This window comes from Pezoporus flaviventris, unplaced genomic scaffold, assembly GCF_033815535.1.
Source record: "Pezoporus flaviventris isolate CSIRO_AGI_PZ_B2104156 unplaced genomic scaffold, CSIRO_AGI_Pfla_v1 ptg000007l, whole genome shotgun sequence".
In the NCBI taxonomy this organism is placed as follows: domain Eukaryota; kingdom Metazoa; phylum Chordata; class Aves; order Psittaciformes; family Psittacidae; genus Pezoporus; species Pezoporus flaviventris.
This window is the reverse complement of record NW_026892555.1, coordinates 53,753,296-53,780,761: the sequence shown is the minus strand read 5'-3', so window position 1 is coordinate 53,780,761 and position 27,466 is coordinate 53,753,296. Positions and strand designations below refer to the sequence as shown.

At 43.1% G+C, this 27,466-nt stretch overlaps 2 protein-coding genes across 10 annotated transcripts in view; one reads left to right on the top strand and one right to left on the bottom strand.

Annotated features, from left to right (window-relative positions):
• The window catches only part of SPIRE1 (spire type actin nucleation factor 1), a 125,719-nt gene extending 120,459 nt beyond the window's left edge, over positions 1-5,260 (top strand). For all 4 annotated transcript variants that reach the window (XM_061448824.1, XM_061448825.1, XM_061448826.1 and 1 more), the window contains 5 exons: positions 1,337-1,474; positions 2,950-3,020; positions 3,727-3,754; positions 3,842-3,978; positions 4,766-5,260. In XM_061448824.1, the coding sequence (XP_061304808.1) occupies positions 1,337-1,474; positions 2,950-3,020; positions 3,727-3,754; positions 3,842-3,978; positions 4,766-5,018 (627 nt within the window). In that variant the 3' untranslated portion in view covers positions 5,019-5,260. The remainder of the gene's footprint in view (positions 1-1,336; positions 1,475-2,949; positions 3,021-3,726; positions 3,755-3,841; positions 3,979-4,765) is intronic.
• Positions 5,044-26,196, bottom strand: PRELID3A (PRELI domain containing 3A). 6 transcript variants are annotated; one of them, XR_009742593.1, is made up of 8 exons: positions 26,035-26,196; positions 23,314-23,482; positions 22,825-22,914; positions 21,965-22,035; positions 21,767-21,869; positions 15,460-15,852; positions 13,905-14,110; positions 5,044-5,230 (listed from the first exon to the last, which is right to left on the bottom strand). XR_009742593.1 is itself a non-coding variant. In XM_061448829.1 (7 exons), the coding sequence occupies exons 1-6, from the start codon at positions 26,064-26,066 to the stop codon at positions 19,395-19,397; spliced, it is 519 nt and encodes a 172-aa protein (XP_061304813.1). In that variant the 5' UTR covers positions 26,067-26,196; the 3' UTR covers positions 15,715-15,852; positions 19,362-19,394. The 6 variants fall into 6 exon arrangements, 3 of the variants coding, with proteins under 3 accessions (XP_061304815.1, XP_061304812.1, XP_061304813.1); XR_009742592.1 differs by lacking the exon at positions 5,044-5,230 and adding an exon at positions 8,593-10,591; XM_061448829.1 differs by lacking the exons at positions 5,044-5,230; positions 13,905-14,110 and adding an exon at positions 19,362-19,448 and having other exon boundaries at positions 15,715-15,852.
• Between the last annotated feature and the right edge of the window lie 1,270 nt (positions 26,197-27,466).

The window sequence follows — 27,466 nt, the reverse complement described above, 5'->3', positions numbered from 1 at the left end:
AGTTTTACACCTCAGAGCAAATTGCAGTTGCTTTTGATGTAGTTTGTTCTTTCCAGAAAACTAGTGATTCTATACCCCAAAGGTTTAGCTGGCAAATCTAACAAAGTTAACTCAATTCTAGTCTTTTGTGGGGTACTTTAAACAGAGTGAAGTGTCTTTGTGTTCCCTTTCTAGATAGGTAAGACAACAGTTTTTAAAAATGTGGTGGTTCCTAAATGCTAATGTTTGCCAGGTCTGCAACGTAGAAAGATTTTCTTTTTAATCTAATGGAAAGACAAAACAGACCTCTGAGTACATGGAAATGGAGCATTTTACTGCTAATCCAATTCATCAGTTCAATTTGTAAACGAGATGGCCAAACTGTCAGCCATGTCTTTTTATTTGCAGGAGAAATTTCCTTCATTTATTCAGAGAGCATTACATGTCATTGTCATTACTACACAGTAGCCCCTCTGGGCTGACTGAAAAGGTTCACTAAGCATAAAGCGATGGGAGTTCCCACAGAGGTTTCTGTCTTTCTGTTGGAAATGTATAATCAACTACAGGGCTGGATTACAAATTGGGTTGGGGCTTTTTATTCTCTGGTACCAAATTCAGGAGTTCTCTGCACAGTATTCTCCTAAATGCTGTAATACAGAACAGATGCAGAATTTTGTAAGTGGAAAGTTGCCAGTCTCTATTCGAGTCTCTGCCATTAATAATGCAACATTGGGTAACCCATTCTCCTGCTTTATATTTGAAGATTATTCTACAGAGCTTAAATTGCTGCTGTTACTTTTCTGGGGCAGGAAGGAGAACTTTTCTGCCTGAACTGACATAACCTTTTGTAGCCTTGGTAAGATTCTGATCATGTGAGCACCAAGACGTGGTACCACTGAATAAACATTTCTGTTAGAATGGGCTACTAATAACTTTCCTTGGCCACTCTGGGCATCACACAGTCTCAGAGAAATTGCGTGTTTTCAAACAGAAGTCTTAAAAGTAAAGCCATCTGCCAAATTACCTTTTCCCTTTCAAACTGTAAACCTGAACATTGATTGGTTTGAAACAAAACATCATAATAACAATCAGAGAGAAGGGTCAAGTGGTTTGAGGAGGAAAGATGAAGAAAACCATCATTGTTCTGAAGGCTGAACATCAGACCATTTAGATCACACTTATGCAGTCTCTGATGGTTTGGAACTCATGTGATGCCCATGAATGAGCCAGTGCTATTCCATTTTGAAGGGAGAAATCCTCTATTCTCTGGACTTACTAACCAGGTGGCTGGTTGTCTAGGTTGAAGTCTGGAAGAAGCTATTTGACTTTGAAATAATACAGGTTTTTTGGCTTCCAGGAGGAGTTCTGTTACCCAGTGGAATGTCTGTCTCTGACAGTGGAGGAGGTCATGCACATCCGTCAGGTGCTTGTGAAGGCAGAGCTGGAAAAGTACCAGCAATATAAAGATGTCTACACTGCTCTCAAGAAAGGAAAGGTAGGGCTGAGCCTGTGGAAGCTCCAAAGCTTTTTGAGGGAGGCTGGTCGCACAAGCCTCCTATTTACACATTTGTTTCTTACCCTGTATTGGAGAGAAAGAAGAGATATCCACCAAGCATCCCCCTAAATGTATAACACATGGGTCAGCTTCTTGAATTATGTGCAGAAGAGTCAAAACTTTTCATGGAAATACCTTATTTGTTTTGATTGTCTATAAAAATGCAGCAGCATTCACAATTTTCAGACCATGTCTATATGTGCATGTTCTTAAACGTCATTGACTGAAGCGATTTCTGTCTCCCTGCCTTCTGCAGTACTGATTAGCATTTCTATTCCAGAAAATGGAACTACAGATAGCCATAGGAAACTACAGTGAGGTTTTCATGTGAATCTTTACTGTCAAGCAAAAAAGGAATGAAAGGCTTTAGAGAAGTCAGACAATGTATGACCCTGGAAGGAGGTTTGGTATTAGAAAACCCATTAACTGCAGATTGGGAATCGGTATTCACCAGTAGAAGCAGTGTCCCCTTCTCCTACTTTTGATTTGTGCTTCTTGAACACCTCCAGCAAGTGTACTTTGACTTCACAGTGTATTTACCTACAGGCCTACCTCTGTCTAGCGCACAGGTTTAATTTTAAGCTGTAATATCTTTAAAACAGAGGAGCAACTATCTTAAAATGTCATTCATTAGATTCATCATGCCTGCTGTCATGATGTATAAACCTTAGTAATGAGCTTTCATCAAACCTCAAAATAAGTTGATTCTTTAAACTGTTCACTTTTATTTCTAACAAAATTTGTCTAGCCTCGCATGAGTCTCTGGATCTCAGTCTATCAACTTCTGTTTGACTGCAAAATTTTTCATTGTTCAATGCCTTTCCTTCCTAGAAATATTCTTAAGCTTGATCCCTATCTTCTCTGAACAAACCGTATATATGGGATTTATTATCCCACTATAAAGCAGTCTGCTCAAATTAACATTGCTGTAACACCTTGTTCCTGCACCTCCTCTAGTTTTAAAGAATGTAGGATAGGAAGAACATGATCAAATGTTATCACAGGCAAAAATTTTGTGCCCCAGAACCTGACCCAGATGGTGAAGAGGGTTAGGATGAATTTATGCCCAATTGTTCTTGTGTTGTTCAGTTGTAGCAGTAGCCCTTCCTTTCTACTGTTACTCTGACTTTCCTGTTGCTTTTTTGTGTAATAATGATAAAAAAATCAGTGAGTGAAAAATAAGTAAAAATAAGTTAATAATTAACTGGCAAGTATTTAATTTAGGTAAAATAAGAGTATTTCTAAATATATAAGGATGCAATTCTGAACCATTCTTTTCAGTATCATCTTAGAAGTACAGACCCAGAACTGGGTTTAGTACTGCAGCTGTGGGCCTGTTGATAGCAACTGATAGATGCAGTCATTGCTATGCGGGACTTTGCCTAACGTTGTGGACTCCTCTGTTCTTCTTTCAGCTCTGCTTTTGCTGTCGAACAAGAAGGTTTTCTTTCTTTACTTGGTCTTACACTTGTCAATTCTGCAAGAGGTAAATATTTAATATCTGTTAATACATGAGTACCATTTCAGAGGGAAAACCACTGATTTATATGTTACAAACCCTCAAATGTTTCTGCTGCATACTGTTGGTTGGTTTTATTTCTATAACAGTCGATGTTAAAAAAACATATACAAAACCAGTTCCTTCCTAAGTGACAGATTTATTCCTTAGGCTGAAACTCTTGGCTAAAAGAGAGAGAAACACTCATTTGTTCTGTGCTTACGGGAGAGTGAGATAGAATTTACTCAGTCTCCTGAACCAACAGTTCTATAATCTCTGTTGTAGGGGAAAACATTCCAAGGCCATTTCCCTTTTGGACTGTATTTGGAGTATTGGTGGGGGGAAAGGGAAAAGGAGTTGTCTGCAAGCAAAATGAAAAATACGAACAGTGAGGCAGTAAGTGAGGAGAACTATAGACTCACTGACTTACTGTCTCACTTACCAAAGGAGGTTTCTTTAGAGGAAGAACAGCTTTTGCTTTTGCTTTTCTCTGATTTATTTTTAAATTCAGCTGTAGTTCTTGTTTACCATTTCTCCTTGCTTTTGGCTTCATGTTCTTATTGAAGTTAGCACATTAGAGAAGCTTTAAAAATAAAATCGAGGATTATAACTCCTGAAAACATTTATCCCTTATTCTTGATTTAAATGTAATTTTTCCCAATGAAATGACTCATGCTTTTGCTTTCTTACACAGGCCTGTATGCTCGCAGTGTTGCAAAAAAGTAAGTAAGTAAAATTTTGGCTAGGGCCATTCTAAAAGGCTGTAATCTTTGTAATGATGCTGCATGTCTCTTCTGCCTTTCTCAAAGATGCGGTTGCCATCCAAGCCATATTCTACTCTCCCCATCTTCTCACTGGGACCTTCAACCTTACAAAGAGGAGAGAGCTTTATGAGGCCAGAGAAACCCTCTACCAGTCACCACCATTCGCTGCAGAGCATGTCCAGGTGAGAAACGACCCCAGCTCACGTGTGGCTATCGCAAATGCTTCCAAAGTGTTTCATGTTGGGTTATCAAGCATTAAGATTCTCTCTACCTGGTTTGTAGTCATCAATGTTTCTAATGCTCGTAGTAACTTTTCTGAAGCCTGAAAATCCATGTCTCTTCCACTCATTGCTTTGATTTAGAGAAAAGCAGAACAGCATGTCTTACACCTTTTTCACATTACAGCTGAAAAATAGACTCTCCTGAGATGAATCTCACAGGCAAGAATCACTGAGTGGGAATTCAGTGATGTCTTGCACAGAGTTATCTTCTGTTTCCTGATTTTGTTTAATTCTAATTTTTTCTGGGTTATTATTTTTTTCACTTAGATATGATGAAGTTACCTACTGGTTTTACATCTTCTAGACAGATGGTTGCCAAAGCTAATCCCAGAAATTAAATATAAAATAAATGCTCTTTTTTGAAGGCATCTTCTGTATAAACCCTCTGCATAAATCACTAGTGTGTGATGCTATGGCAAATTAGCCAAGCATATCCTCTACTTATAGTTATTAGTGAGGTTGGTTTTGCCTAGGTAAATGTTACACATGGACTCAGATAGTGACCCTGCAATCTTGCCAAAGCAGGCAGAAGCTGGTGGCTGGTTGATCTCCTGGTGTCATTTTTGGGACAGAAGAAAGGAAGATTTAAATCAAGACCATTCTGATGTGCTGTTTCCTAAAGGTGTCCCTTGGGTTCCCCTGCCACGCTGCTAAATAATGTGACAGGTCCTGCTCTTTTGCCTTTCAGGTTGACCTCAAGGTCCAAATCTGTGGACAGGTCACATGAAGAGTTTCCCAAAGAGTTAATGGAGGACTGGAGCACGATGGAGGTGTGTGTGGACTGCAAGAAGTTTATTTCAGAAATCATCAATTCAAGCCGGCGCAGCCTATCCCTGGCCAACAAGCGAGCCAGGTTAAAAGGGAAAACACAATCCTTCTACATGGCGTCACCCGGAACCTCCGAATACTGCCCCTCTGAAAGGACTATCAATGAGATCTGAGCCTCGTGCCTTTTGCTTTGCTATTGTCTTCATGAGGTCATCATCTATGAGCAAGGTCACTGAAACCGGATCATCATTCCGTTGCTTCGTTTCACGTGACTGGCTTGAATTTGCATTAGATCACAGGATTTCCTGCTGCAGTGGTTCCCAGAGACACAGAATGCGTTGTTTAGATCTCTGTGGGAGGGTACACAATGGGTCAGCTGCTCGCACTGGAAGAAAAACAATAGTTTGAAATCGTTGCCTCTTTTGTATCTATGTGTTGAAACTAGAAAGCCTTTTCTTGCTTTCAGTCTTTTTTTAACCATGCTTTGAATCATTTTCCAGGAGATGAGCTGCAAACGTACCTTTCATGGAGAACCAAATGTAACGAAGCGTCAGTGTTAGCACAGTAGCAAACAGTATGTCATATTGGCATTACCGCCCTAGTAGTGCTCATGTCCTAGTTGAAACAACAAAGGGTCGTATCGCACACCAGACACGGAGCGTGAGTGACTGTGGTCAGACCCCTCTTTCTTTGCACTGTTTTGGTTGCTCTGAGATCAGTGTTCAGCACAGCACTCCACAGCGGCTGTGTCCTGGGGCAAGCTACACGACAAAGCTCTTCACCAGTGGGGTTGCCATTCCCCTGAGCTGCTGTACTTTTTAAGCCTTAGTGTACTTCTGAGTGTCTCCTGAGCAGGTTTTAGTAGTTTATGTTCTATCTTGAATGTATGATGCTGACTACCAGTAGCAGTGAATTTTAGTAGTAGACAGAGTTGTACAGTTTATGGGGAGGATGGGAAATAAGGGAGGCTTCTAGTTGTAACTGACTACCTGTGAAGTTGGTTACTCAGACAAAATGGTGGGTAAGGTGTACATTTGTATTATAATGGAGCACACAAATACTTCTGTAGTTATGGCTGACAGCATATTCACTGAGAGCCCCATTTTTCCTGGGGTTTATAACTTGGCTGTAAAAACTCGTGTTCTGCTGAAATTTGGGACGGTGCTGTCTCAGATTGGGAGCAATCTTTTCTTTAATCCTTTTTCATTCCTTTTCCCTTTTTGACTCGCTCACAAGAGTGCTAGGCTGCTTGTTCAGAAGCTCCAGCAATGTTTCAATGTTAACTGACATCTCATGCTTTTTTGCACTTTTTTTTTTTATACTCAGAATACTTTTGTTTTTAAATCCAGGCATAGCCAGAGTTTAGGCAATAATTCGGGGCTGGATCTTTTTGGGATTTCAGAGCAAGCTGACGTAGCCAAGTTACTCATACTTGAAAATCAACTACTGTAACTTTTTCATAATTTTTTAATACCCTGAGGCATATTTAATATCTATATAGCAGTGTATGATAGAATGACATAGCAGAAAAGTTTCAGATCTATTTATTAACATTTCTATACTTCGGATTAATGAGAGATACCTCAGAATTGCTCCAAAGTAGCTGGGACTGGATTCCCCATAACATGGTTTTAAAGCTGTAGTAGTCAAAACAGATTCTCCTCTCCAAATCCCCCCCTGGTGAGGAACAGTGTGGGCCTGTGGGGCACCAGGGCTGCTTGATTCTACCCAGTGTACAATCCAGGGCTCCAGTCCCGCTGCTGGCCACCCCCTGCTGCCCAGGGCACCAAGGCTTCTCCTTCAGAGTCTATTTGCATGTTACATTGCAGCCTTTGGAGCAGCGGCTCATATCTTCTAAGCTGATTTGTAAAGCACATGCAAAAGTCACCTTAAACCTTCCCAGGGACTCGCCTGTCCTTAATTTTCTTTAAACACCCCCTTGGAACATGAGAATTTTTGCCTGTGCAGGGCTTATTGAAATAATGGGTTTGTTTGGTTCTGAACCCTTGCAAGCAGGAAAAGCAGGGCTCAAGGCTGACTCTCCTCCATAGCTGTCCCATGTAAGGTGAGGTGTCAGGGCCCTCTCCTCGGGGTACCTCTGGAAAAGTGTCTTGCACGCTGAAGCACCTGGAGTACTGGCATGAGTTGAGGATGTAGGATTGCAGGAGGTGAGCAGCACAGGCTGATTTGAAAGCTCTACAGCTGCTGGAAGGGTCACCTGATCTCAGTCACATCAGCACTTTTTCTTGTTTCTGTGCCAAAACCTGGCCATGTGTTTGCTGCACAGTGCATCAGGAAAACCAGACTGAAGGAAATGCAGGAAATCTCACTTTGCATCTCCCCTGTCGTTGTTCTGGTCATTTTACCCCGGAAATGCCCCAGCCACGTGTTTCTGTTGCTCAGTCCTCTGCTCGTAGTCCTGTTCTGTGGAATCCTCAAGCCTCTCAGGTGCAGAGTATCCAGCATGTTTATTTTCCCCTTTGAGAGAGATTTAGGCTATTGCAGAGCAGGCAGGACTAAGTAAATCCTGAGTGTGCAGAGTCCCTCACAGCATCCCTGTGCCACCGTCCACCCTGGCAGTGTGCGGGGCAGCTCTGGGGAAGCAGCGGAGCCTGGGGATCCAGCCTCTGTCTGCCTTGGCTCAGCCTGGGCTCTGCTGTGCTGGGCAGGGCGCAAACACTGGACAACAACACAGTTGTTGTACGAACTGCTCCGTGTTCCCCACACAGAGCTGCCGCAGGGCAGGGCCTGGATAACCTTCCTTTTTCCCTAGGAACCCTTTGGGCTGCTGGCACATGCCATGGCAGGCTCCCAAAAACATGGTACGGAGGGCTGCCTTTCCCCTTCCCTCCCATCCCTTCCTCCCCAGCACAGTTGCTCCACATTATCCTGGCATTTCATCCTGCAGAAGAGCCAGCAGCAGGCTGGTTGGTCGGGTGCAGCTGAAGGAGCTGGGCTCTGCTGGCTGCCGGGCTCGCTGCAGAACTGGCTATTTTTAGCTTTCCATCTCGATGCTTGCGCTCGCATCCCAAATCCACTGCAGCCATTCGCCTGCGCAGCCTGCAGTGCTGCCCGGCACGTCCTAGTTACGCTCTGAGCTTCACATCAGCGTCAAGAGGATGAAATCAGAAGCTTGTAAATATGTGTAATATATTTAATACTTAGGAAGTCTCCATCAATCACGCAGTGGGAATTGACTTTCCCATGATGTTTTAAAAAGGAAATGAGTCTTATTTATGTGTATTGGCTGTTATCTTTGTTAAAGCATTCAGCCCCCTAATACAGTTTGCACTCCATAGGCATTTTAGCTGGAATTACTGCTGACAAGAATGCAGGACCAGCACAGAAAGCTCCCTGCCATGAATTTTAAAAACTTCTATTTTGTTTTAGCTTTATCAATACACCCAGGGTCTGTTTGAATATCCCGTAGGAGGCCCAAGGAGTTAAAAATGCCACTGGCAGCATCGGTCTTGTTCTGTGTGTGAACCTGGTGGTGGAGAATTAAGAACCAGCTCTGCTGCTCGCTGGTGATGGAGGAAGTGAGCAAGGCTGTGCTGCAGCTCTCACACCCAGCTTCCAAACGTTCACGGTGACAGTGGTGCTGGGCAGGTTTCTTGGTTTTATCCCTTTCCCCATTACTTCCTTTATACAGAAGGGGTGTTACCCGGCAAAAATAAAAAGCCTTTCCATTATAGCCCTTGTCTGTGTTAATTACTGATGTGGAAGCTGATTTAAAGGTTCTGCCTCTTTCCTTTTTCATGCTTTTATAGTTCTGTAAGATCAGTTGGATAGGGCTTTTGGCAAAGAATTGTTAATGAGAATGATCGAATAACAGCAGAGCACTGGCTGGGCTGCACGGAGGGAGGGAAACGTCAAAGCACTCTTAGAATAGCAATAAAACCGCTTGTGTAACTCCAGTGATGCCATTAGCGCCCACGCATCGCTCCCAGCCTCCTCCCTCCGTTACCAGTGTATTGCTGCTTCCAGCACTGACGGTGTGTAGCTGAGGCTCATCCTGCATGCAGCACAGGCTTCAGGAGTTCTCCATCCCTCATCTCTGGGAGACAAATGCCGCAGTCTTTTGGAGAAGTTTTTGATTGTTCTGAGTTCTTAAACCAGAAGTGGAGAGAACATTTTTAGCACAACTATTACGTTGTTCTCTTTCAAGCTCTCCTGTTTCCCCAAGGCAAGTTCAGCATCAACTTCCACAGTTAGCTACTGGCTGCATGCTCTATAGGTTAAAACTAATGTAGAAGCTCCACTTTTAGACTCCTGCTGGCTACCTTCACACTTTACCTCACCCAGCAGCTCTGTACATCTTTTGGGAATGTCTTTCTTATGAGCTCAGTCTCGCCGGTGATACAATGACAGCACACAGGCATGGGGGAACGGTGCTGCGACCACACGCTCCGGTGCTACGGCGTATGGATTATGTTAATGTTACTGTAGAATCTTACAGTGTTTCCATGTTGACAACCTGGAGCTGCTCTGGTTTATTTCTTCTTTTGTATGTATGTATCTTAAGGCCAATCTGAGAATGTTTATCGACTCCAGCTATAAAGATCTGTTTGGTTGTTTCTGTCTGATTTTTACTCCTGTGTTTCAGATTTTGTGGGGTACCTGCTCTTCACCAGAAGTTCCTGGTAGGAGAGCATGAGAGAGGGGTGTTAGCTCAGGCTGATATCATAGGGTCATAGAATAGTTAGGGTTGGAAAGGACCTTAAGATGATCCAGTTCCAACCCCCCTGCCATGGGCAGGAATGCCTCACCTTAGACCATGTTGCCCAAGCCTCTGTCCAGCCTGGCCTTGAACAAAATACAACCCATTTCGTGACACACACGTGTAAGTTCATGAGCACTGTCCTCATGGCAGCTCCACGGAGCCCAGCACCCCAGTGCACTCCTGCTGGGAGAGCTGGTGCCAGCTCCTGTGTGCAAAGAGTGGGCATCAAGTGGCACCACGAGCTCCAGCAGCCCAGAGCTGGCACAAGCAGTGAGATTTTCTGTGCCCCAGGTCCCCATCTTCGAAAATGGGTGACAATGTGGGTACAACCGTTTAAAGCGTTTTGAGAGCCGCTGCTGAAGAGATAGATGAATTTTACTACAGTAGTCTGCACTTAACCCATGTCACAGGGCATCACCAGGAGATGGAGCTAAATAGTTACAAAATAGACACAGCAAATTGTATGTGGTGATGGCTTTGTGTATTTGCACTCGACTGCAATTCAGTGACTTCAGTTTGTTCTTGGTGAGGTTGTTCTTCATTGGCAGTGCCAGGCTGAGCTGAGCTGATGCAGGCAGCCAGGGCTCTGCGGCCTGAAAAGACAACACAAGCTGCTGCAGTCTGCAAAGCAGAACAAGTCTAGAGAAAGCCATTTGGAACATACCTTTTTTCAGGCTGATAGAATCAAAAACACATTTTAAAGCAGATAGACAGTCTTTTTAGGTGCCAGGCTTGTTCATAGGTGGAAAAGACCCAGTAATGCAAGGAGAGGCTGCATGCCAAACAATGCAGAATGGGCTTGTCAGATTGGATTTTAGGGGGCTGTTGAATTGAAGGACATAGGCATGAACTGGTGCAATTTCTGCAGGGGACTGGCTTCCAAGGCTGGGAGGAAGCAGGTGCCAACAGAGAGGCTGCATGCTCATGGCCCCTCTTACAGGACAGGTAGAGGCCAAGGCCCAACTTTGGTCTAGGCATTTAAAATAGGCATCCAGCTGTGGAGGGTGGTGGTGGTTACACTCCCTGTGAATCAGAAAGCAAAACAAAGAACAAGGAGGGCATTTGAACTGTATTATTTCTCTTACAGCTGGTTCTCTCTACCCAGGCCCCTCCTTTAGTAAAGGGGAAAAAAGAAAATCCCAAACAGGAGATGCACTTTTTGGACACTAATAGGGACCAAAGCACAAACCCTTCCACTTTGACTTTCTGCTTCTGTGCTGTCACTGCACCTGTCAGTGCAGCTTCAGGTACACCAGGGGCATCAGCTCTGATAAAGAAAGGCAACAGAATTGTCTTTGCTTGTTTTCATGTTATGTGGTACTGAAATGAATTTCTTGTTTATGCATTACTAATAAAAAGTTCTTTAAAATGATATTGCATTGCTCACACTTTCTTGAGCCAACCATGGAGACACTAAACACCCTTTCTTACACTGCACAGCTGGTAAGGGCACATTCCACATTTGTGTGGGCAGGTAGAGCCCCAGACCTTTGCTGCTGCAGGATTTAACAAGGTTAGACACAAAGTAATAGAAGAAGGGGAAGTATTGTGCCAGCAGGGACCCAAATGAGGAACCCTTACTGAGGGTTTTACTTGCAGGTGCCTTCTAGTAAAATGAGAATCATGCCTCAGTCATCTCCACTGTGGAAAAATGAAGAGGACAGGACTTGTGCTTCATAAAAATGCCTCTTCACTGAATAAATCCATAGCAAAAGCATGACCCAGATCTGGAGCTGGATTAAAAGGCCACTCCATAACCTGCATGGCTCTGACCAGTGGCAAGTGGTGTGGGTGGGGTAAGAAGAGAGCTTATGAGAGAAATCAGGTCTGATTTACAAATCAGTTTAGATGACTTCTTCCTGTTAGCCACAAAATGAAGCAGCTGCTGGACTCAGTTCAGGCACACAGGATGCCTGCAGAGCTTTTGACCAGTAGGATGTGTGGTTTGCAGCGAGTTCCTGGGCACCTGGTATTGCTTACCTGGTACTGCTGCTTACCCAGCACACACTGAGCCCAGTAAATTTTCTTGAGCCTTCTCTGAAAACCAACAGCCCATTTCACATCTCAGCAGTTACACCCAGAAGTGGTTTTTTAAGTGGAGGATGTCATTTATTTAAGATAGCACCACAGTGTACACAGACACTTCACAGAGTCCTGCCCTTCACAGCTCACAATCTAGGAAGATACAAGAATAGGAACAGTGTTACCCACTGCTCCACCTGAGGATGTAAATGAAAAGTGTCACATCACAGAATGTCACTGGTCATCTCAGTGCTCCTTCATTACATCATCAGATACAGCAGCTCCTGGTACACCTTATGTGCTGCAGTTCAGTGCCTTCCATTGTGATAAGCGTCTTTACAGAATACCACAACTTACGCTAGGATTGCCCCTTTTCCTAACAAATATGACTTTCCTCTCATCATGTCTGCTGACCTGATGGGGCGAAAAAAGCAAGCAGAGTGGGGAAGCATGGAGGACTTAGTGGCACAAGGACAAGTCAGGAAAATAAGAAAATGGATAATCTACACAAAACCCATTACACACAAGAGCATCTGATTACACTGTTTTAGGTTAATGCTTTTTGTTGCTAACATGAGCCTGTCTGCACTAACATGAAAACCAGACATTAATCAGAAACCAGAGTTTACCTCAAGCCTGGCATCTTCAACAGCTTTAAGATCCTTCAGGGCCAAGTGATCGCAAACAGGCCCATTTGCCATGCTCTGGGAACCACTGCTGCCATGCTCCCTCACTATTTCCCTGCAGTCATCCTTCCAACTTCATCCTTCTCCAGCTTCATCCTTCCACAGCAGGCATGTGCAACACAGCTGCAGTTACCGGGGAGGGTGAGCAGTCCCACTTCTCACCAAGCTGTAGACCCAATATGCTGGCACTAACTCCTTCAAACCAAACCACCTCCTTACACCCAAACCCCCACTCCCTTTCTCTTGAATTGCAACCTAACGGCTGAGAAACACTGAACTGCAAACCTCAGTGCCTTGAACAACAGCAGCAAACATCCTCCCTCCCCAACACACAAATCTTTAATCCTGTTTTCACCCCGCCAAGTGCAGAATTCTTACTCAAAATGGCACTTGCCACCTGTTAATGAGCATGCCTACATGTGCTGAGCTTCCTTCTCCTTGGTCCTTCCCCCAGTCCCACAAGCAGCCTAGCACTTCCCCTCACATGCAGCTTTCTGGCTTTGGCAGACACCTCTGTCAATGCACACGACACAAAACTGACTTCAAGAAATATTTTTTAGCCACTTCCAGTAAATAAAGATAGGGAGTTTCCCTAGGGATGGACCAAGAGAAGCAATTACAAAGGTAGGGGTTTTTTTTTCACCAAGGGTCAACTCAGACTGTAACAGTGACAGAACTGGAGTGCTTCAGAAACAGCGTTATGCACAGTAGGGCTGAACATATAGGTACAGATCCTATCAGATCCCATATAGAAGAGTCACATGGTCAAGGAAGAAGAAGGGTGGGTGCCCCATATCCAAACTAGATGGGCACAAAGCAGGAGAGTAAAAGTGCATGTGAAAGCTAACAGGAAATTAAAAAGCAATTCACCTGCTAAACACTGGAGCCTGCTTGGTCCCAAGTGTGAGCACTGGTCCTTTGTACACAATGGAAAAATGAGCAGCCACGGAAGGTGCAGCAGTGTCACCTAGCCCAAAGACAAGGTGAGAGCAGCAGCACTGCCCAGCAATGCAGACAGGCAGCTGTGTGATGGAACTGGCTTCTGGAGGAAATCAGTCTTTTTCCTACCCAAAGTTTCCCCACTCCCATTTAGCCTAGAGAAAAGCAGAAAATGACTGAGCACAAGCAGGCAAGGTAGTAATCCATAGCAAGTGAGCTGCAGACAAACTGGACACAAGAAGCACGGAATGCAGAGTGGAAGCAGCCCAAAATCAGTGGGGAATGAAACAGAACAGAGATGCTGCAACACAAATAGGTAAGGATTTGTTTCTGGAAGAAGGAAACAAAGTGCAAAGCATGTAATCCAGAAAACTGATGGATAATTAATATTGACCCAAGGTGCAGCAGAGGAGTTTGGCCCTGAAGAGAACATAGGAGCCTGTGGTGGCTTTCCTGGAACACCAGCTAGTGCTGGTAGGTGCTATACACAAATCAGGTTTAAGACAACACTAAGTAACTATTTCAAACCTGATGCAAGAAGCAGCTTTAGACAATCCTTCTTGCAAAGCAAAGCAGTACATGAACCTCTCCAAAGACTTTTCTACCCCCTGACAGTTATGTTTTCATCATCTCCAGTAGGCATGTATGGAAATGCTGCAGTACAGGTTTCCACATGCACAGACACTTACTCATCTTTTCCTTTCGTTTGTAGAGCTCAGCCATAGCTGCACTCCCCTTCCCAGCTGAATGCCACCAGGAGCTAGAACACCTTCTGCATTCCTTATCCAGGAAGTGGCATCACTCCTCTGGGAAGCAGTCAGCAACTGACCTGCACCAAAGCTATCCAGTGTGTCTTCTGGAAAGGAGCTGCTGTCAGTCTTTAAGCTCTAAGTTTCTGTTCCAAAATAAGAAAGACTTTAGGTCCATATAAAAAGAGCAGTGTAAATGTTAGCTACTAATTTAATTGCTTTGAACTAATATGTACATATGTACTTTTAAATTAAGTTTCTTCATTAGGATCATGTAATTTAGTGAGACTACAGTTACACCCAAATTAATGTTCACTTTCAAACTACCCAGAATACAAACGCTGAAACTTCCCTTAAGCTACAGACACTGTAGAATTACCAGATCAAAACAGTGACCAGCACTTTGCTCTTCTAGTTTTTTTAGAAGTTACTCATTCTCTTTAACAGCTTCCTAAACACCTACTTGCCACTTGAATGAGTAAACATCCTTGCAACACTTAGCTCACTCTGTGTGAACACCAAAAATAGGTTAAAATGCCCTAACCACATATACTACATCTGGACCAAATATGAAAACCTTGTGAACATCAGAGAAGGTTAGGACTGGTACCTATATATTTCTGCACGCTTTATAGGAAGCAATTTCACAGGTACCGGAGTACTTTTCCAGATAATGAGAAGTATTTAAAATTATCCTAAAATCATTTTGTACCAATGTGGAAAAGCATTGAAAAAAATCAGTTACGCTGGTAATCAGTAGTTAGTAAAAGTGCTCAAAAAGGAGAGTCCATTTATTTTCCTTGTAGTCCCGTTTTCTCCATTCAGGGCACGAAAAGTGCATGTTCATGAAACTTTACCATCCCAGATTTCCTGCTTATTCCTCATTTCAGCTCTTCTGTTTATTGCATCAGTCTCTCCTTCAGTTAAGACAGGATGTGAAGAGCAAGGATCAGTGGAACAGCACAGTCTATTAGTTCAAGTAGCCCTCAAGTACCCTTAGAGATAAATATGAGAAGTATTTTCCAGCACCTTCCAGGAATTACAACTCCTCTCCTCATAGGGAGGGGAGGAACTAGGACAAGTTAATAAATATGGAAATAAATTATACCCTTCTCCCCACCAAAAAACTGGTTTAGGCTGTTAACATCAACAGAAACTTTATCTTTGTTTGGATACAAACATCTGAGAGGTAAAGTATCCCTGTGTCATGTTCAGGCAGCACTTTCAAACAAGATAAGAAAAGTCAGTACCACACAAGTTTTAGCTTCTTGGGATGATCCTCTCGATAAGGTATCTAATTCTATCATGTTCTGACTCAAGTAGTTCCCTTGAAGTGTCTTAAGACACTATCAGATTACAAAGCAGACAAAATTCAGTGCTATGGTTCCTATCAACCCTTCACAGAGTGAATGTTCACATGGAAAACTTACTACCACACATGCATTCTTTTTAAGTTCGAGTACAAAAAACCCAAGATGATGTAAATATAACATACTTCTGAATTTTGTTAGAAAAGGCACATTTAGGCAGTTTCAAATGTGCTAAATGTTTTGTTTCCAGTGTTAAAAATAAATGGTTTAAATAAAAAGAGCATCTGCAGGAGGTCAACAGTAGGCAACAGGAGCTGCTGTGGAGATGACAGATGAGGTTACTTTTCCGCTGATCCAAAATTCTTATAAATATATAAAACTTGTGCAGATCAGCCTTGGCAGGGAGATCTACAAAGCAGTCTGGAGAATAAGACTCTTCTGTCACTTCCCTGGAATTTTTGGTTTCATTTTTCTGTTGATGCTGCTGCCATGGCTGGTTTCATCCCCTCACGTGTTGACTTCAGCTCCTCCAATTCTGTGTTTAGTTTGCTGATCACCCATTCCAGGGCATCCCGACCCTGCCAGGAAAATACTGGAATTTAGGATCAGAACACATACACCACCACTGCTCATGTTTCTATAGTTTTTCCTCTGTCAGACATGGAATTTGTTTTCAAATTAATTTCATGCCCTGCATAATTTAATACCAGATTATACTGATAATTTCTTAGCATCTTCTGATGGAAATTTCACTGCAAAGGCATTTGCTTAAGCCATAAGCAAGGAGTAAATGCAATATTGGTGTGTGAGCTCCCAGCAGCACACCTCAGCAAAAAGCCTAATTCAGCAGTTAAGTTACCTTATGTAAGGTTGAGGCTGTTTTTACTGTTTGCTGCTCCCAACTCCCACAGAATATCAGCAAATTTATGGCAAAGCCTAGATCCTATTCTCAGATTCATTGACCAGGTTACATGCGCAGGTTTTGAGAAGATCCAGGACAAAGAAAGAAAGCCTTCCAAGTGCTCTTTGAAGTAGTAACAACTGATTTGATACCTAGCAAGAGTTCAGAGATGGACTCACACTGAAGTCTACATACATGCACAGTAACTTCCAGCATGTAAAACAGACTAACTGTGAGACTACAGTTGCATGTTTCATATCAAGGTATGGTCTTTCTCTGTTCAGTTCTCAGAGTGGGAGTGCTTCAAAGCTGGACACTGACAGCCAATGCTTTAGTAAGAGCTGGGGAACGCAGCAAGATAAGCATGTAAAAAACCTTTTGCCTTAAGAAGACCCTGTAGCAGCTGCACCCCAATGACCACAAGATGAGCATGCAGCCAGACACATGATGAAGGCAAGAATATAAAGAGAAGCACTTTAACTAAATAAAAGTGTAAGATTTCAGAGCTCCACCGTCGCAGAATAACAGCCTTTGCCAAAACAAGCAGATGGCATCAGAGCAGGAAAATGCCTGACCTTCTTTCTCTTAAAGAGAAGCCAAGAGACATTCACCTCTATTACCCTACCAAGAGTAAGAAGTACAAACTGTGGGGAGCAGTAACTGGGAGCCACAAGGCTTTGGCCAAGTCTAGAGCAGTTCTGGAGATAAAGGGTCTGAGCTCCCAAAGTCCTAAGCCTTCAGGAGAGCCAGTGTCAGTGTTCAGGTCCTCTGCAGAGATTGAGGGAAAGGAGAGGAACACCCCACCTGGCACACAGAGTTTTGTTCTGAACTATGATAGACTATTTTTGTTGCATGCGTTAGAGGCAATAAAGTGAACAAAAAACCTCATAAAGTGTCCAGAACCTGCCATTGCTCATTATGAACTTCTAAGCAAGAATCTGCATAAAGAGCTTTGAAAACCTCAAACAAACAAGTCAAACCAAAACCCACACATACTTTTGAAGAATTTTTTTGTGTCTAGAAACATTACTCTGGAATAATATAAAAAAGCCCAGTTCCAGGCTGCAAAGTGTAGTCTATTAAAAGAAATAAAGACTCTGTTTCTCTGTATGTTTTTCATATCATAGCAACTTGCTGAGCAACACTAATTGCTATGATATCTGCACTGGCAGGCAGATCTCAGAAAAGTCATCTACATATCACAACATTCAGCTCTCGGCCAGAGCTCAGAAAGGAGCATTCAGCTCTACCCAGAATTACGTCAAGAACTAGTATGTTTAACTTAGTTTAAAATATGTTTTTAAGAATACTAAGAATATTCAACAAAGTGTGATTTAAATTGTCCAGTTTAAGCTAGAAAAAAGTCATTAGACTTGGGTTGCTAGAAAAAGTCATTAGAAGAGTATGATTTCACTTCTGAGATCCTTCCATTTGAGCATGAGATCGACCATGCTTCAGCAGGTGGTAACTTCCACCATCCTGTGCAAGACCTGGAGACACCAGCAAAGCATGCATAAGAGCACCCAGGCAGGAGTAGCCACGAATTAGCTGAGTGAAGTGCTCGGTAAGGAACAAAGTGGGGGGAGAGAGTGGGAATCATCTTTCAGTAAGGATGCATTTAGATATTTAAAAGTCAGGTTAAAACATCCTGTCTTCGGTGACAGGCACAGAAAACTGAGTAAGCCAGCAACAGCTTAGATGTATATGTCTAATTGCATGTAGAAGACCTGTCAGAAAGTCAAACACCTCTGATGTAGAAAATGCTCAGCAGAAAAAAACTAATTAAACCATAGTGGTTTAGTTGATATATTTGTTGATACGATAAAATGAATCTAAAAAATCCACGACATTCAAGTGAAGCATCAAGATATTTACTTCAGTTTTTGAGACTACCCAGGTCTGCACATCTCTTTAGACCTGCATACATGATATACTATAGCTTGCAGCTAAACTTGTGATATTGGCAAGGAAGACTGCAGCAATATTCCGCACAGGCAATTAAGTTACAAATCTCAACCAGATGCAAAGGCTCCAAGTACTGTAGGACTGACCAGTTACTAGAAAAAAATCTGACAGAGGATTGGTCTATAAAGTTTCACGCTGCACAACAAATTCTGTAGTAGGCAATCAAGCGAGCACATTCATAACAAAGCATGCATATTATATTAGTCTTTATTGCATATGTTTGCAGTATGATGTGTTTGGCAGACCAAAGGCTGCATATGAAAATCTGTTGGTGGAGCTTAAGTGACTGATAAATGCTAAGCCTTTAGAGTTGATGTTTTCCAGATAAACAGCCATAAAAGCTTAGTGGAATGAGAACGTAAAAGCAAACACTGAGGGCATACACTGATCTCAAAGTAAGCAGTGTAGAAAACCCCATGTTCTTAACTAGGGGAAGCAGCATAATTTTTTTTTTTTAAGGAATCTTACTAGTTCAAGCATAAGCCGACACAGGAATGACAGAGACAGGCTACACTGACTAGTGGAAGGAAAACAGTCTGCACAGAGGCAAGTACACTCAGTTCTCTCAACCTTGAAGTCACATTTTTTCATAGTCACATCGCTTGAGGGACACATCACTACCAAAATGAATGTAACTACAAGAGCAATGGAAAACATGAACAGCCTGGCATTCTGGCAGCTTCAAGCTTCTTACAGGCTTCCACAGAAGTTCACAGAAGGGCAACAATATTCCTTAGGCATAAGAAAAGCAAATATGATTTCACTCTGCAAAAGATCACCCCTGTTAGGCAATCTGTTTCAATAAATAAATTTTCTATCCGAAGAATACAATTCTGTTTTATTTTTGTAATGCCAATTCCAGTCACTAACCAATTTATTATTTTCTTCAGGTGTCAGTTTGACACACTGAAATCACAGAAACTAGGACCAGATCAGACACATGCCTGTATCTGCAGTCATCATTCCACTTTCATTGGAAAGCAGTACAGTGTGGCACAAGACAGGCCTGCAGCAAGCTGGCTGTCCAGTGGCACAGGATCCAGCCTAGATCTGACCTACTCCCACTCTCTGCAGCTGCAGTGTAATGAACATTTTTGCCATTCCTGTATGCAATGTATAGAGCATACATGCAGGTTAATTTACGAAATTCACATGACAACAATCCATGCACATATTTGCTAGAAAGCTGAAATGCTGTACCAAGAAGAATGCCGGCATTACCACTAGTTAGTAAACTGGAGATGTGGAGCACTGCTAGCTTAGAGCGCTTTCAGAATTTTGAATTATCCACTCAATAGCATCCCACCCCTGGAGTAACACAAAAAAGATTTACAACGTATGGCAAATGATTTTCCATCATCAGTAAAAATAATAATGCATCATCTGCCACTTCTAGCTCAGAGCAAAATCTCAACACAAACTTCCTATTTCTTCAGAACAATAAAACATTTATCAGCAACGTTTATGAAGTTTAAGTGGGGTGCTAAGAGCACAGAGGCATAGCACTATATGCAAGAAGAGCTAGTAATAGCACAGTAGGTTTCTGGCAAGCAAGGAAAGGGCTGGTGGGAGCAAGTATAAATTCCTGTCAAGTTCAAATCTCTAAAGAGACTTTTTAGTGAATCACACAGGACAAGGGTTTTTTTGATTTGCAAGAAGCTTGTAAGCCAGTGTGTTCCTTGAAGAACAATCTTTAAAACAAATCAAGCTCTGACACAGGCAACACCTGAACAGGTACCAAGCAATATTCACACTGTTTCTCTGAGTTCAGTAGAGACATGCAAATGTGACAGATGCCACAAGAAGAATTCAAACAGCACTTTAAAGTGTGCCTAGTTGATCTGGCCATTCCAACTAGCTAGTGCTTTGCTACCTCCAAGTCAGCCTGAAGTCAGGTTATGAGCCAGGGTTTGGACTTCTTTTTCAAGAATATATGACCTTCACAGACTTTTAAATGGAAACTGGATCAGAGAAGAACTGTAATTTATCTGAAATACATTCCATTTCTGACTTTCAAACACAGAGAACATTCAGCTAGTTAAAGTTACTCTTCTTGTGTCTAGAAATTACTCCTTCCCCATCTCCCGATTTTAACCTGTTTTCCTTTCATTTTTGGAGAAGCACACAGGAAGGAGGAAAAGGAATCTCTCTCCTCTATGATCTAGTTGGTCAATGCCTTCTATCAAGTTGACTTACACTGCCTTGGCCAAGCAACATCTCTCACAAGGACAAAGGGCTGGCCAAAGCACAGGCTCCCTGACATAGTAAGAGTTACCTGGGCCAGATTCCTACTATGCTGAGCCTCCCCAGCAATGCAGAGTACTAACTCAGATTTCATGCACATTTGTCCTGCTGTTAAGCAGTGATGCCTCTGCTTCTCTAGCAACTCCATTTCTTTCCCACCTTCCCCCAAAGCAGTACAGGATGAAATTCCCAAGAATAAGCAGTCCCATAGCTCTGCCTGTGCTGAAATGCAGCTCCATGGCTGCAAGCCAAGTAGAAAAAGCAACTGCAAGACAGAGGAGTTGGTGTAGTATTATCTACAAAAGGAAGCATAGTTTCACCTCTTCAAAGAATGTGCCTCTGCTTATACTATATTACTTTCAGCAAAGGCAAGGAGACAGCTCAGTAATGTACAGTAACTGGAATAAGTGGCAAAGCAGCATAGATAATATGCTAGCATTAACTGTTAAATCCAGATTATAAAGGCTGAAAAGAAAGTTATAGAATCATAGAATAGTTAGGGTTGGAAGGGACCTTAAGATTATCTAGTTCCAACCCCCCTGCCATGGGCAGGGACACCTCACACTAAACCATGTCACCCAAGACTCTGCCCAACCCAGCCTTGAACACTGCCAGGGATGCAGCATTCACAACCTCCCTGAGCAACCCATTCCAGTGCCTCACCACCCTCACAGTAAAGAATTTCTTCCTTATATCCAATCTAAACTTTCCCTGTTTAAGTTTTAACCGGTTACCCCTTGTCCTAGGGGTACAGTCTCTAATGAAGAGTCACTCCCCAGCATCCCTATAGCCCCCCTTCAGATACTGGAAGGCTACTATGAGGTCTCCACGCAGCCTTCTCTTCTCCAGGCTCAACAGTCCCAACTTTCTCAGCCTATCTTCATAGAGGAGGTGCTCCAGTCCCCTGATCATCCTCGTGGTCCTCCTCTGGACTTGTTCCAACAGTTCTATGTCCTTTTTACATTGAGGACACCAGAACTGTACACAATACTCCAAGTGAGGTCTCACGAGAAAAATTATGTTCACTACTAGGACTAACTCCTGGAAACAGGAAGTTAGTGTTTAAAAAGGTGCTTTGGAAGAAAAAAATACCAAAAACCCAACAAAACAATACCAACTAGCAGTGTGTATATGCTATATGTATATTATGTAGCATGAACACAGAAGTTTGTTCTGCTGTGAATTTCTAGTTAAAAAACAAAGATTTCGTAGTGAAACCTTTTCATACTTTGGGAAATTACATTCTAGTTGCTGAGTTGAAACTGTGCACAGAGTTCAGCAAAATTAAATGTAGTATTCAGGACATGTGATTGACATTACTATTTAAAAAAAAAAAAGGTAGGAGTGGGAAGAGAGAGAGAGAAAACAGAATAAAGATGTACCTTTCTGGCATTGGAAGATATTGTGTTTGCCATTAAGCTTTCCAGATAACTGCTCAAGCTAATGCCTTTAACAGTAATAATTGCTTCTTGAGTTAGCACAGTTCTGTAAAAGAATAAAGAAAAGTTAACACCTAAAGTGAACTGGACCAGCATAAATGTCTCCTATGTACAAAAAAGCACAAAAATATCCTTACTTACTTTTCAGGGTTCTCAGGATGCGGCCTGTAAACCAGTCTCTCATCAACAGACACTAAGTTTGTGAGAGTAATCTTAAAAAGAAAAAATAAAGCTTAAATCCTCACTTCCCTTTCGTTTTTCTGCTATCAACAACACAACTCAACAATAGCTCACCCAATGTCAGAGACAGAGCAGTGTGAATTGAATATAAAATCCAGAACACAGTCAACAAAAAGACCTATAAAGGGTGATGGGTCTTCTCCTGTTCTAGATCTAATTATATCAGTCTAACTGCCTATTCACAGTACGAAGCACAAGCAGCTTTCCATTTGTTTTCTCTGAATGTTGAGTCTTATCTGATTTATGGCATGTGACCCAGAGAGGCTCTTCAAGACCAAGACCACCGTAACACTATTTGGACGGTACAGAAAACTAATACTCCAGAAAGACAATGCATCTTGTACAGAGACAATGTTCTTCTACAGACAACTCTACTTTAAATCTGATAGTAACAAGTTCCCAGGATACAGCATTATACTTCATTTACATCTTGAGAAAAAAGGCATTTCAAGTTATCACTTCTGTTGTAAATGGCAGCATAATGTAGAACAAATTATTCATCTAAAGTCAAACTACTTCATAGGAATTCTGAGAAATAGCCTTTAATTAAAAAAGAACCACAAATGTTAGATCCCAAAGTATTTAAAGTTTCCTATTTGTGGAAAGAAGAAGGAGGAATAAAAAAGAACCAGCTAATATGCCAACTAAGATGTGGAAATTGCCACCTCCTGATAAAAGATGCAAACACATTCCTAAATGTTAAGAGCAAAACATCTAATCTCCAGATCTAATTACCAGTAACTTCTTAAGCTACCACTCACATTAGTTGAGCAAAGCTCCATCTTTTTTTCCACTGGATCTACCACAGAATGTTCCTCAATGTAAGTCAGAGTTCTACTTGTTCCTAAAATCTGAAAAGGAAGAAATAAAAAAATAAAGTTAAGTACTAAAAACAAAACAAAAAAGCCTCTGAAACACAAAAATGTCAAGTTTCTAGTGGCCCTAAATAAATAGAAGTAATCAATGGATACCACAACAGTGGGATCACTGGCAAGACTACATCCTTGCAGATGGCATCAGCCATATAGCATGACACAGACCAGTCTGGAAGGCATGTATAGATATACAGACTGGATAGACATATAAAGCCTACAACATATTCTCGCCACTAGGTACACTAATTACAGCTTATGTGATACTGATTGTACTGCCTACAAATTAAGCTTTTACTTTGAATTCAGCTCCAGTTCTGGTGACCACATAAAAATGCATCACAGCCTTACTAAACCATTATGACTGTCAAAGCGTACCGCTTTTACAATACTCGGCAATCCCCACTCTGTGCTGAGGAGACGATGGCTATGCAACCTCCCCTGGTTATCAAGGGTTCTGTCAAGGACATCCACTCCTACCACACACGGATTCATTGGGTTGGGGTATTTTCTCATAGCAGCTTTGATCACTGTATCCCAGGGGTGCCTGTAAAAAGGAGACAGGATTTGTAACCATTTTCCATTCAGTTGCAATTATTTAGACAATAATAAACCAGGGATCTGGGTTGTGTAGTATGGCACATGTTGTACAACTCCCTAGCTCCCAGAAGTCCCTTCAGAATACAGCAGTGCTTGGGAAAGGAATAAGAAAGTATTGACACACAAACAGAAAAAAAAATAATACTCCTTTCTCCAGAATGAAGAAAGGAATTGTTAATCCAACACTAACAGAAATGACAGCAAGGAGCAACAGTCACAAATTACTACACGTAACATTCCAATTAGTTGTGCAAAAGCCCCACAATGACAGGGTAGCTGTCCACAGAGATGGCTCAATCTCAATGCATTTGAGAGCTTAACCAGAAAAGCCACCTGACCTAACATTTAAGTATAGCCTTGCTTACACCAAATAAATTCAAGAAGAAATCATTAGCTTCTGTTTCTTCCTGTAGCAAAAACGCAAAGCAAAATTTAATTCAACTAAAAAAAAAAATTAATCAAGAAGTTCAAAATAAATAAAACCCCCCAAAATCAGATTTTCAGAAACTGTTATCAGCTCACTGCCTTAAGTGTGCACTTCTACTACCGCTTCCAGCAGCTTGTTAGCTCTCAACACAGAACTGCGTTTATGAAATAAGTTTTGATAGTTTCAGGCTCCTGGGATCAGAGCAGCCCCACTCCTGGAGGCCAGGCTGCCCACACGGCTCTTGTTGTGGGACTTTATGTACCTTCTGAAACAGAGGACAGAGAAATTACGGCCTTGATCCACTACAGAAATTCTGCCTGAAGCAATGATTTCTACATTAAGAATAACTTATAGATCAGGAACAAAAGGTTTGTAACCTTTAGAAGTACTTTTAAAAAATTAACTACTGGTATCTAAGTTAAGAAGGCTTAGGGGTGCCAACTTGTATGTAAGATTTGCACTTAGGGCCCTAAATGGATTTGATTTTTAAGAACACTACTTTTAGTCTTCAAATAGATTGGTACAGAAGGGCATCAACTGTACACCACTGCCAGAACAAACAGAAGCTTGGGAAAATAAGTCCCAACAACAGTGAGAAAAGGTCTTTTGGCTTTATTGGTAGAAGCAGAAAAACAGAGCCCATAGTTCCTACATCAGAGGAAGAGCTGGAGGACCATTCCCTGTTATCTTCAGTGACTGTACGTCACAATCAACATAAGAGTCACAAACAGAAAATGATAAATTTCTGCTAAGTGTCCTTGAGGGATCTAAAGGATCAGAGATCTGATAAGGCACAACAATATTTTATTAACGCCTGAACTATCTAATCCCGCACACATGACACTGTAAGATAGAGGTGCTCCAGTATAGATCTTGATGAGATAATACCAAATAAAAATCAGGTTTGTTTCACAGGCGTCAGATATTCATCTCAAACCCAGAACTTACGCCACATGCAAGCAGCCTTTACAAGCCTCTGCTTGCCATTTCATATTAGAAGCTACAGTTTGAATTCACAGAATCATAGAATAGCTTGGGTTAGAAGGGACATTAAGGATCATCCAGTTCCATCCCCTCTGTCATGGGCAGGGATGCCTCTCACTAGACCAGGTTGCACAAAGTCCCATGCAGCCTAGCCTTGAAAATTCAGCTGTGCTAATGTAATTAAGGAAGCTTAAAACGGCACATACTTTAAGAACTATCACCTCTGATGCTCTTCAGGATTTGAGTTTTAAGAGACCTGTAGCAGATGAGTTATTGGTGGCATTTAAAAAGCTGCACTGGAACTGCTGCTTCCTCATGTCAGCTCCCTGGTAAATCTTGTGACATACCTGTTGATGTGTAACAGTAACCTTTTGCTTACTGCTCCCTTGTTACACAAAAGTGGAACTGGATGGCCAGAACCGGGTTCAAAGTGTCTTCGATGTGGAAAAAGACTGACAGTAAGAAAACTTACTCAATTATCACTTAATGTGTGTCTGCTAGGCATTTCTCTGAGAGTATCTGACAGCTAAGGTAAGATACACTGTCCCTCTGTCCACACCTCTTGGAACACATCGTCAAGTACGTCAGTAGTTTGGGATTTATGTTTTCTTTTGATGCGAAAAATGTTTTTCTTTAATTACCCACGTCTTTCCCAAGCAGTTCGGCTGTGGGACCACCCCCATCACTACCACCGCTAGGTGGAATGGCATTTCCAGCCGCAAGCGGTGGGAGAAACTCTCGCACGGAAGCCCGACCACGCAGGAGAAAGAAGCTGAAGGTGATGAAGGACCCGCAGCGGGGGAAGCACTGACACACCGCCAGCCCACCCCGTCACCGGAGGGGTTTAACGCCACCACAGACCAGTCCCCCGTCCTCCCCCACCCGGGTTGCCTGTCAAGCCTTCGTGCCGGTATAACCAGTCAGGAGCTACCGCTCTTAGCCTCCCTCCTCCAGCCGCACCCGTGGCACTTCCAATTTCCGCCCTCACCCGGGCAGGGCCCGGCTTGCCCGGCCCGGCCCAGCCCAGCAAGGCGCCGGACAGCGCCTCGGTCCCCCCCTCAGCCCTCCCCGCCCGCCCGGCCCCTCACCCGAACACATGCTCCGAGCTCCAGATCTTCATGGCCGCCGCAGTCTCTCCTCACGGCCGGAGGGAAGCGGGGCGGCAGAAGCAGCAATCCACGCTCAGCAGCTCCTGACAGCCCCGCGCCTGCCTACCGGCCAGCGAGCACCAGCCGGGGGGCGGAGCTCCGCGGGGCAGGCGCTGGGCGTGCCCAGCCGGCTCGTGCGTCACGCGATTCCGTCACCGCCTCGCCTTGCCCCGCCCACTGCCGCCGCCACGGCCGCAGAGGTTGGCGCGCAGGCTGAGAGGCGGCCGTGCGGGGGTAGCAGGCAGTGAGATGAAGTGTGTGTTGCTGTGCTGAGGAGTGAAATAGTGACGCTAAACGCCTTAATTCACCCAAAGGCCTTTGCACGAAGTGACTTTACAGTGGGCACCTCCACGTAAAATGTGTGATACAGGGAAAACAATCCCTCAGGAGACAAGTTGTCTTCTTTCCGCCAGGCTTTGTTGAACATTACCACAGGATAACGGATATCACTGCAGGTGATAACAGTTCAGTATGTGTATGGACACCAGTGACAAGTGGCATCCCTCAGGGGTCTATACTGGGACGAAGTACTCTTTAATATCTTCATCAGCAACATAGTGGGATTGGAGTACCTACAATACTTGTGCAGTTCTGGTGTCCTCAACATAAAAGGAACATGGAACTGTTGGAACAAGTCCAGAGGAGGGCCATGAGGATGATCAGGGGACTGGAGCACCTCCCCTATGAAGACAGGCTGAGGAAGTTGGGGCTGTTGAGACCGGAGAAGGCTGTGTGGAGACCTCATAGCAGCCTTCCAGTATCTGAAGGGGGCCTATAAGGATGCTGAGGAAGGACTCTTCATTAGGGACTGTAGTGATAGGACAAGGGGTAATGGGTTAAAACTTAAACGGGAAGTTTAGACTGGATATAAGGAGGAAGTTTTTTACTGTTAGGGTGGTGAGGCACTGGCACAGGTTGCCTAAAGAGGTAAATATCCCTGGCAGAGCTCAAGGCCAGGTTGGAGGGAGCCTTGTGTGAGGTGTCCCTGCCCATGGCAGGGTAGTTGGAACTAGATGATCTTAAGCTCCTTTCCAATCCTAACTATTCTATGATTCTATGATTGAGTGCACTGTCAGCAAGTTTGCAGCTGACACAAAGCCAAATGGTGCAGTTGGCACACCTGAGGGATGGAAAGATAATATGGACCTGTTGGAGAGGGTCCAGAGAAGGGCCAGAGAAATGGAGCATCTCTCCTGTGAGGAAAGTCTGAGAGGGTTGGGGTTGTTCAGCTTGGAAAAAAGAAGGCTCTGGGGAGACCTTATTGCAGCCTTTCAGTTCTTAAAAGGGGCCTACAGGAAAAATGGGGAAAGACTTTTTAGCAGTGCCTGTTGTGATAGGATAAGGGGTGATGGTTTTAAACTAAAAGAGGGGA

Coding starts and splice junctions, on each gene's coding strand:
- PRELID3A (XM_061448828.1), bottom strand. CDS start 26,066: ATGAAGATCTGGAGCTCGGAGCATGTGTTCGG. Junction 23,483..26,034: donor AGCTCGGAGCATGTGTTCGG/GTGAGGGGCCGG, acceptor TCCTTTTTACAG/GCACCCCTGGGATACAGTGA. Junction 21,870..21,964: donor CATCCTGAGAACCCTGAAAA/GTAAGTAAGGAT, acceptor ATTCTTTTACAG/AACTGTGCTAACTCAAGAAG.